The sequence below is a fragment of the Rutidosis leptorrhynchoides genome, chromosome 1, assembly GCF_046630445.1.
Source record: "Rutidosis leptorrhynchoides isolate AG116_Rl617_1_P2 chromosome 1, CSIRO_AGI_Rlap_v1, whole genome shotgun sequence".
In the NCBI taxonomy this organism is placed as follows: Eukaryota; Viridiplantae; Streptophyta; class Magnoliopsida; order Asterales; family Asteraceae; genus Rutidosis; species Rutidosis leptorrhynchoides.
Window position 1 is genome coordinate 637500001 of NC_092333.1, and position 11034 is coordinate 637511034.

General features: G+C 36.4%; 1 protein-coding gene across 1 annotated transcript; it reads left to right on the forward strand.

Annotated features, from left to right (window-relative positions):
* The first annotated feature begins 9541 nt into the window (after positions 1-9541).
* On the forward strand, positions 9542-10792 carry LOC139886578 (cationic peroxidase 2-like). Its single transcript, XM_071870465.1, has 3 exons — positions 9542-9660; positions 10089-10251; positions 10360-10792. The coding sequence occupies exons 1-3, from the start codon at positions 9583-9585 to the stop codon at positions 10776-10778; spliced, it is 660 nt and encodes a 219-aa protein (XP_071726566.1). The 5' UTR covers positions 9542-9582; the 3' UTR covers positions 10779-10792.
* Positions 10793-11034: the final 242 nt, after the last annotated feature.

Here is an 11034-nt window from a genome sequence, read left to right on the forward strand (position 1 = left end):
TCAGTATTGTTGGGAAAGTTAATCTGATGAGTCAAAGTATTTTGCAGATTTTAGAGTCTGATGATGTTAGAGTCTGAGGAGCAGATGATGTTAGAGTCTGAAGTTTTCAAAAGTCAACTGCCGAATGATTTCTTGTTGATAAAGCCATTTGAAGATTCTGGAAGATCTCTTTTATATTTAGAAGATATATGATGATGCGTTTTTGTGTTTATCTTCCAGAATTAATCTCCTTAAGTTTAGCTTTGATCCTTGTATATCTTTTCCTATTTTGTAGTGTAGTTTGTTAAGAAACCAAATCTGGAAGATTTGGTTCTTCTTGTATAAATACACGTTTATGTTTGCAGTTTTCATATATATATCAAAAACACGATTGTGCTTAATATATTATTGGTTTTCTTCTAATTCGTGTTCTCTTAATTTTCTGCACTTTAATTCCTATTGTTTGTGTGAAATTAAGAGTCTGGTGTTCATAGTTGAATTACTGTGAACTAATAACTGGTATCAGAGCGGGTAAGGTGTAAATCCGTCAAAGGTAATCTTTAAAACGATCTATTTTTCATCTTTGAAGAAATCAAGATGTCTACCAGTACAATTGTTACTCCAGTCATGGCTGGAAAAGGTGTGCCGATTTTTGATGGCACAGACTTTGCAACATGGAAGCTAAAAGTTCTATGGTTTCTTGGATCTGTTCATGAAGATGCAGAAACTGTCCTTACCACAGGACCCATTACACCAGGTCAAATGGTCGATGCTGTTCCTGGATCAGATACTGTTGCTGCACAACCTGCTTATTTTCGTTCAACTCCAAGAGAAAGATGGACAGAAGCAGAAGCTATAAAGTTTAAGCTTGACAGCAAAATAAGAAGTATTATTGGTAATGCTGTCACTGTTCCTATTCTCAGGAAAATTAGTCATGCCAAGACTGCTAAAGCTATGTGGGATCTTTTACTTAATGATTATGAAGGAGTCACAGTTGTTAAGACTCAAAAGAGAAAGAATCTGATCAGATGCTATGAAAACTTTGCTGCTGAGCCTAAAGAATCCTTAAGTGATCTCCACTCAAGGTTTCAGGTTTTGATAAATGATCTTGAAAGTGTTGGTATAGAAAAGACACAACAAGTTTTGTGTCAAAAGTTCATTGAATTACTACCTTCAAACTTTGAATCGGTTATTACTTCTATGGTAATAAGTGAGAAGATTGAAGGGTATGAGCTAAGTGAGTTGTTTGGTATTCTATCAAATTTTGAAGAAACACAGTTGAAGAACAAGATAAATGTTAAGAAGGTTGCTAAAGATCCAGAGGCAGCTTTGGTGGCTACTACAAAGAAGAACAAACAGTTGTTCTCCAGTTACTCTAGTAAGGTTGAATCTGAGGATGATGAAACTTCTGATGATAGTGAATCTGAAGAAGATGAGGAAGATGATGATCTGGAGGCCCAGATAGCTCTTTTGGCTCAGAGAGTTGAGCAAAGAAAGTTTGGTTTTAAGAAGGGTAAAGGTAAGAGTTCATTTGATCCAAAGAAAGCTAAGTGTTTCAAGTGTGGTAAGATAGGGCATATAGCTGCTGATTGCTGGTCTAAGGTTGAAGGAGGTTCAGATTCCTACAAGTCTGTTGACAAAGCAAGAAAGTACAAGTTGAAGTACAAGAAATTAAAGAATGAAGCTGAGAAGGCAAAGGGTAAAGAACAGGAGAAGGCTTTGTATACTGAAACATGGGAGGATGAAGATTCATCATCAGATGATGAGGAAGACAAGTGTTTTATGGCTTTAACTGAAATGGTTGGTGGATCCAGTAATTTTGAAGAGGATCTGAAGGCTATTGAGAAGATGGATATGGATAGTTCTTGTAATAAAATTTCTGCCTATAAGGTACAAAACTTTGTGAACTATTTTGATAATGAAAAAGTGAGAATGTTTCAGTACTTGTTGCTTGACTTTAAGTGGTGTTTAGAAGACATTGATAGGTTAAGAACACAAATCTTTGATCTTAAACAGTCAATTATGGAAAAAGATGCTGAAATTAAAGGATTAAAATCGTGTGAGGCTGAATTAGACACTTATAAAATGGCATATGCTGAAGAAACTAAAAGATTAAATACAGAATTAGGAAGATCAATTAAAAGGTCAAAACATTATGAGTCAATTTGTAGATCTTGGTGTGTATCTTCTAAAAAGAATTCTGATGCTATTGCCAAACAAATTCCAGATGATGTTAAGGCTATATTAGGTGAAAACTACATATTAGACAATAATGTGGAAGCTGATCCTAATAGATTTAAACCTGATATTTTACCAGATACTTTTGTAAAGTTTGATGGTGATAAAAAGATTTTGACAAATGCTTTTGTAAAATCATTAGATCCTGTTGAGCCTTTAGACATCATTGTACTTGAGAGCAGAGATCCTTTAGAGTCTGAAATTTTGTTACCATCAGACTCTAACTGGTCAGAAAGTAAAAGTCAATCAGAGTCTGAACTTGAGAAATCTTCAGACTCTAACAGTTTAGATTTGAAAATTAAAAGTGAATGTTCTGACCAGGAGTCTATCACCCATGAGTCAAGTTGCAAGGACATATCTGATTTATCTTCTGTTACTAGTACCAGTCCAGATTCTAAAAGGTCAAAAAGAAAGTCAAAGTCCAAACAGACTAAGACTATTCGAAAACTTAAAAAGGAAATTTCAAAACTTAATAATGTAATCAAAAGTAAAGAGAAATCTCCTGTTAAGAGTACATGTTGTCTTCCAAAGAGAATTGAAAAGTGTTGGAAACCCAAAGTCTGTGAAAGTGAAAGTGTTTTGAAATCTGCTAAAGACAAGTTGATCTGGATTGGTAACAAAGCTTTTGTATGGAGAGTAAAAGATTCTCCTATTGAACCCACTGAAAAGTGGGTTCCCTCCAAGAATTAATTGTGTAGTTGTTTGTGTCTTGTGTAGCAGGGTAGTAAGTGGTATCTGGATAGTGGCTGCTCAAGACATATGACTGGATGCAAAGAACATCTTGTAGAGTTTGTAGAAGAGAAGGGTCCTCCTGTGAGATATGGTGATAATTCTGTTGCAAAGACAGTTGGTTATGGTACTGTGAAAGCTGGTAGTGTTACTTTGATGAAAGTTGCCTTAGTTGAAGGGTTGATGCATAATCTGCTAAGTGTTAGTCAAATTGCTGATGAAGACTGTGAAATAAGAATCAGAAAGAAAGCTGGTATTATTTATGATCCAAAAGGTAGGCCAACACTTGTGGCCTGGAGACATCAGAATGTGTATGTATTGGATCTGAATTCTGTTAATTCTGGTATTGAGACATGTTTGTATTCTCAGACTGTAAATGAGCTAAATTGGCTGTGGCATAAAAGACTTTCTCATCTTAATTTTAAGAATATAAATGAGCTGTCTAAGAAGAAATTGGTGAGAGGTCTTCCACAGCAACCCTTTAAGAAAGATAAGCCATGTTCTGCTTGTATTATGGGTAAACAAACCAAAACCAAGTTTCCTTCAAAAACCCTGGCTACCATTTGTGATCCACTTCACATGCTTCATATGGATCTGTTTGGTCCAATGAATACTAGTAGTTTGGGTGGAAAAAGGTATACTCTTGTGATTGTTGATGAGTATTCCAGATTTACTTGGGTTATTTTCTTGGCTGCAAAGAGTGATGCTCCTGAAGAAATCATCAGGTTGATCAAAAGAGAGCAGGTTCAAAAGGGTATTCTTGTTAAACAGTTAAGAAGTGATCATGGTACTGAGTTCAAAAATGTTACTTTAATTGATTTTTGTGAAGAATCTATCAATGTTTCTTTTGATGAAAGCTCCTTAGAAATGGATCAATCATCCAATTCTGAGAATTCTGCACTTGAAGAAATGTCTAAGTTAATTTCAGAGAACATTGTTCAGACTCTGGATTCAGAGTCTGAGTCTGATGAACAGTGGTCAGACTCTAAAAATATTATTGCTGAAGGTGTTCATACAGAAGAATCTACACAAGAAGAAGAGATTGTTGTTAATCAAGAGAGTGGCCAATCATCAGATACCACCTCAGATCCCATTGTACCTATCAGAAGATCTTCAAGAAGCATAGTTCATCCAAAGCATCTTGATGATTATGTTGTGGATACTACAGGGTTACCCAAGACTAGTTCTTCTAATCAGGCTGCTGTGTCTGAATCTGCCATAGCTAATTTCTGTTTGTTTTCAAGTTTTCTTTCACTTATTGAGCCTAAGAAGATTGATGAGGCACTAGGTGATGATGACTGGAATGAGGCTATGACTGAAGAACTTACAGAGTTTGAAAGGAATGAAGTATGGGAATTGGTTCCAAAGCCTGATGATAAAACTATCATTGGCACAAAATGGGTATTCAGGAACAAGGTGGATAAAGATGGTATTGTTATCAGAAATAAGGCAAGGTTGGTTGCTCAAGGGTACAGGCAAGAAGAAGGGATAGATTATGATGAGACTTTTGCTCCTGTGGCTAGAATTGAAGCTATCAGATTGTTTTTGTCTCATGCTGCTCACAAAGGGTTTAAGGTATCTCAAATGGATGTGAAGAGTGCTTTCTTGAATGGAGTTTTGCAAGAAGAGGTGTATGTGAAACAACCTCCTGGTTATGTAAGTAAGAAATTTCCAAAACATGTTTACAAATTGAAAAAGGCATTGTATGGTCTGAAGCAAGCTCCAAGAGCCTGGTATGATACCTTGTCAACATTTCTTCTAGAAAATAATTTTTCCAGAGGAGCTATTGACAAGACTTTGTTTGTCAAAAAGGACAAAGGTGATGTGCTACTTGTTCAAATTTATGTAGATGACATTATATTTGGGTCTACTAATCCTAACTTGGGAAAATGGTTTTCTGATATTATGTCAAAAGAGTATAGAATGAGTAATTTGTGTACATTAAACTATTTTCTTGGGTTGCAAATAAAACAAAGTTCTGAGGGTATTTTTATAAACCAGAGTAACTATATTGCTAACATGTTAGACAAATATGGTTTCAAAAATTGTTCTTCTATAAGAACACCAATGAGCATTTCTGAAAAACTTGATAAGGATGAGTCTGGTAAACCCACTTGTCAATCAACCTATAGAGGTTTGATTGGATCTTTGTTATACTTAACTGCAAGTAGACCTGATATAATGTTTGCTACATGTCTTTGTGCACGTTACCAATCTGACCCTAAGGAGTCTCATTACAAAGCTGTGAAAAGGATTTTTAGGTACTTAAAAGGTACCCCTAACCTGGGTCTTTGGTATCCCAAAGACTCAGGGTTTGATCTAATTGGTTACACAGATGCAGACTATGCAGGTTGCAAGTTAGACAGGAAAAGCACTTCTGGTGGATGTCAATTGTTAGGTGGAAAACTGGTTAGCTGGTCTAGTAAGAAGCAAAACTCTGTTGCTACTTCTACAGCAGAAGCTGAATATGTTGCTGCAGGAAGCTGCTGTGCTCAATTACTTTGGATGCAACATCAACTTTTGGATTTTGGGTTGACATTGTCCAACACTCCAATCATGTGTGACAATGAGAGTGCAATTGCTATTACTGAGAATCCAGTGTTTCACTCAAGAACAAAGCACATTGAAATCAGACATCATTTTATAAGGGATTGTGTTGAAAAGGGCAAAGTGTATTTGAAGCATATTGGTACAAAGGATCAATTGGCAGATATTTTTACTAAGGCACTTAATGAAGAAAGGCATTTTTATCTTCTTGGACAACTTGGAATGTTAAATCCATCTAGTGAAATGTTGTCTAGTGATGACTCTTCCGGAGTCTGATGTTTTAATGAGTCTGGATGAGGTAATGCTATTTCAGAGTCTGAGATGGTGTGACTCTGGTGTATTTTTGATGTAATTTTGTGTAAATTATTTTCTATCTTGAGTCAAATAAAGTTTTTTTTCTTGTTCTGTTTTAGGTAAGTTTATTTTTCTTTATTCTATTTCTTATAATAAAAGGGTCAAAACTGTAACTTTTTGAGGAGGTAAATGGTAAAATTTTTGGCGGTGTCAGAATTATTTAATAGGGTTTAAATTTTAAATTTTTTTGTCAAATCAGTCGATCATCTCAAAACCCTCATCTGTTTTTCGAAATTCTCTTGCGATTACAATGGCGAACATGAAATTCATCCCTTTTGTTCTGGAACCAACTGAAAGGATGCATCGAGCAAAGGATTTTAGAGGTAATAAGGAGGTACAGGTATCGGTGAACAATAGGGTAGCTTGTGGTAGAATTCCAGAAGGGTTTGCTAATGAGGGATATGAGGAATTGATGCTGTTTATGAGGAATCATCCTTTGAAGGATGCCTTCTTTAAGACAACGGTGATGTATCCTGAGATGCTGGCTGAGTTCTGGTACACTTGTAATGGGAACAGAGAAGCAAGGTCAATTACTGGTACTTACAGGAATGGTAACAACACCTTAACAATTACTGAAAATCATTTAAGGGCTGCTTTAAACCTTCCTTTTAATGAGAATTTTGTTCGAACAGCAGCAAAATCTGCTGTACGAAATTGTTTTAACCTAGTTGGTCAGCCCTTAACCAATTCTAGTGTCAAAATCAGTATGTTCAGTCCAAGGTGGATGTTTCTATTGTCAAATATAATCAGAAGTTTGAGTTTTAAATGTGGGAGTCTAACTGAAATAAATGATTTTGAGGCTCATATTTTTGATGCCATGGTAACAGGGAGAAATATAGACTTTGCACGTCTGTATTTTAATGAACTCTTAGTGCTTACTGAAAAACCTTTAAGAGATCACAATGTGCCATTCATAAGATTTATGAGTCTAATGTTTGAACAAGCAATGACACCAATTTTGTACAATGGTTTGCAAACTTTTAATGTCTATGAGTACAGGTATTTACCTGAATGCAGTGTCAAAATGTTTCATAGGCACATTGATGATGGTCAAGAAGTCCCTCTTACAGCTGCTATGATGCATTGGGTCAATTTGGGCCGTGCAGACCAACCTGCAGATCCTGAGCAATCAGAATCTGAAGGGGCATCTTCTTCAGGATCTGAGCAATCAGAATCTGAAGAAGGTCACAACAATGGTCAACAACATTCAACAGAATCTGAACATTCAGTTTCTACCCCCCCAATTACTCCACCCCATATTGTCAATCAAACAGAGCAGGCTGAAGATATGGTTGAAGAAACACCACTTCAATCTAACCCATCTTCACCCACTGCTACTGAGCAAATATCTTCATCAAACAACCTTATGAACTCACCAGTTCATACAGAGAATACCACCATACTTGAACCCTTAGATGATTCAGCACCTGTGAATTCACCATTACAATTCACTAGGCAAGATGGTGCTAGTACTGTTTCTTCACCTCTGCTAGAGGTTGTTGCAAGCAGTGCTTTGACCTTAACCAAACCTGATAGGTTAGTTAACTTGGATACCCACATTACAGTTACTGATGCAACCCCCTCAGTTAACTTACAAACAGAGGTCCCAATCCTGGACTCATCAAACCAAATTCAACAACCTACTGAAATGGCCAAACCTACTTCTACCTCAGACTTAAGTCTGTCACTACCTTTCCAGAGCATGTCATCCTTACACACTCTTGCACAGGCTGCCAATGCCACACTCATGTCACAGGGTGTGGTACAGGCCTCAACACCTTCTTTATCCAAGGATTGCTTTTCTTCACAACAGGAAAGTCATGAGGATATACCAACCATACCCACATCTATTGACACTGCAGGTCAGACTGGGGCACCAGTTGAATTGGTTGGCTTGAATAAGGCTTTGACTAATTTGACTAAGAAGTTTGATGACAAACTATCTGTTGTGCAGTCTGATCTTTCTAAAAACTTTAATAATAATTTTGTTTCAAAATCAGAGTTGATGGAGGTGAGGAGGTTGGTTGGGGAGTTGCAGGGTGGTGCTGGTAATTCAAATTCTGTGGTGATGTTTAATGACAGGTTGGATGTATTGGAAAAGAAAGTTGATGGGGTAGAAAGTTGTTTTACAGGGTTTGCTTCTGATTTGGTTACTTTAAAAAATCAACAAGCTGAAATCTGGGAAATCATATCTTCTCTTCAGGTGGATGATGTCAAAAAGGGGGAGAAAAGAAAGAGAGTTGATGATGCAGAGGTTGCTGGTGATAAGAATAAGAGAGCTGCTGTTGAGGGGGAGAATCAAATTGAGGGGGAGCACATTGTTGTTGATGAGGTTGTGGTTTCAGAAAATGTGGTTGAGAATGTTACTGTTGGTGATGAAATTGTTGCTGGTGGTGTTAAGGATAAGGGTAAAAATGTTGCAGCTGTTGGTGAGATGATTGCAGAATCTGCTGGTGATATTTCTGAAAATCCTGCGGTCTTGAATGATCTGAGAGCTAAGTTGAATAAAAGGTTTAGATTTAGAAGGTATGAAGGAGAAGTGTTGAAGGTTGAAATTGATAGGACTGAGTATGATGGAGTGTGTTTGTTTCTGACTTTATCTCATGCTTCTGATAAAAGATTAAGGGTGAAGTTGAATCAAATATTGAGGTTAGGATTTTGTGAATGGAGAGGAATTGCATTTGGTTTGAGAGGTTGTGAAGGTGACAGGGTGATTTTAAGTGAGGTGTTTAAGAGGATTTTTATGTTTGTGCATCTGGTGTTTGAAGAAGGGTTTATTAGTTTGAAGGATTATGAAGTTTTCTGTGAAGCCTTTAATTTGAGAAAGAAAGAAAGAAGGGTCAAGAGGATAGTTGATACATATGCTGTTCCTGAACATATGGAGTTTATAGATGATTTTTATGTTGAGTATTTGGATGCATTGCTGGTTAAAACTTCTAATGGAAGGAGAATGTTGATTAGAGTGGATCAGTTTGAGGATGCTAATATTGAGCTGCTATTAAGTTTGATGACAAGGTGTGAATCTCTGCAGACCTTACCTTTTCGAAGAAAGTTGTTGATGCACTTGTACAGCAAGATCAGTATGATGAAGAAGATCTCACACATGAAGCATAAGTGCAAGCTGATTGAAAGAGAGGTCAAGAAGTTGATGGGTTAGTAGCTTGAATTGTTTTGACATCATCAGATAGGGGGAGATTGTTGGGAAAGTTAATCTGATGAGTCAAAGTATTTTGCAGATTTTAGAGTCTGATGATGTTAGAGTCTGAGGAGCAGATGATGTTAGAGTCTGAAGTTTTCAAAAGTCAACTGCCGAATGATTTCTTGTTGATAAAGCCATTTGAAGATTCTGGAAGATCTCTTTTATATTTAGAAGATATATGATGATGCGTTTTTGTGTTTATCTTCCAGAATTAATCTCCTTAAGTTTAGCTTTGATCCTTGTATATCTTTTCCTATTTTGTAGTGTAGTTTGTTAAGAAACCAAATCTGGAAGATTTGGTTCTTCTTGTATAAATACACGTTTATGTTTGCAGTTTTCATATATATATCAAAAACACGATTGTGCTTAATATATTATTGGTTTTCTTCTAATTCGTGTTCTCTTAATTTTCTGCACTTTAATTCCTATTGTTTGTGTGAAATTAAGAGTCTGGTGTTCATAGTTGAATTACTGTGAACTAATAAGTATCAAATTCTCACTTGAGGGGCTTTGAAGTCATCCGCGATGCAAAGTCCATGATCGAAAAAGAATGTCCTGGTGTCGTCTCTTGTGCCGACATTCTTGCTCTTGCTGCTCGTGATTCTGTCGTGCTGGTAATTACTTTTTTTTATAACTTTTATGGTTTCTTTACTGGGCAAATAGCCCAAAAAACTAATGTAAAAGGCCAAATTTTATAAATATGGATCATTTCTACGCACTAAGTTTAAATCAGAATCTTTTATGAGCAACTGTAAAAGTGTATTCCCTTTATTGACAAATGTGATTTTTTAAGACTTACGAGTATGTATATTACTATATACATACATAATGAGGTTTAAACTCATAATCTTTGTAATTACTAGTTAATAATGAGTAGCTCAACACCGAAGAGCTTATGACCTAGCCATCTCAACCTTGAGATTGTGAGTTCAATTCCCGTCGTGGACTAATTAATGGGTGCGTGTGTTTGCTGTTAAAAAAAAATTAGTAGCTCGACTTCTATAACTTCGTTAAGGAAATGTGTAATTTTTCAAATTTCTAGACCGGGGGAATTGGCTGGGCTGTGCCAACAGGTCGTAGAGACGGATTAGTTTCTCTAGCATCAGAAGCTGATAAGTTGCCTAGTTCCAAAGACTCGGTTGATGTACAAATCGAGAAGTTTGCTAATAAAGGACTCGATATCGAAGATCTTGTTACCCTCGTTGGTATGTTAAGAACACACAATATATTTTGTACTACAATTTTACAACTTAATGGAAAATGTGGACCTGCTAACAAACTTTTTCGTGTTTCTTGGTATCGCTGATTACTAGGAGGACACACGATTGGGACATCTTCGTGTGCAAGATTCCTTCACAGGCTGCACAACTACGACAACACCCATAAACCCGACCCAAAAATTGACCAAGCATTCGTTCTACATCTCCAAGCACTATGTCCCAACCCTCACAATGGGACAGCACGTGTGGACTTAGATACAGGCAGTGTAGACAAATTCGACAATTCTTATTATGACAACTTGAGTCGAGGGCAAGGAGTACTTGAATCAGATTCAAATCTATGGAATGATTCAAGAACACGAAAGCTTGTGGAAATGTTTGTTGGAGTTGGTAGACGACCTCGATTAACATTGAGCGAGAAATTTGGGAGCGCAATGGTGAAGTTGAGTAATGTTGAGGTAAAGACCGGGGATGAAGGCGAAATTCGTAGGATGTGTAGTTTTGTTAATTGATCAATGAAAAAATTATTGGCTAAATCAAAGTGTTCCAACATGTAGGATCGATATGGCACAATTGGAAAATTTGTGATAGTTGATTAAGGATGAATTAACTAATCTCGTTTGGCAAAATAATGTGGATGATATTATTTATTTATTTTTATTTTTGAAAGGCAAAGGATGAATATAACAAAAACAAAATTTAAAATGTGAAAAGATTATATTAGACTAATTAAATTAAATAGTAGTTGGCATTTTCTCTAAATGATAC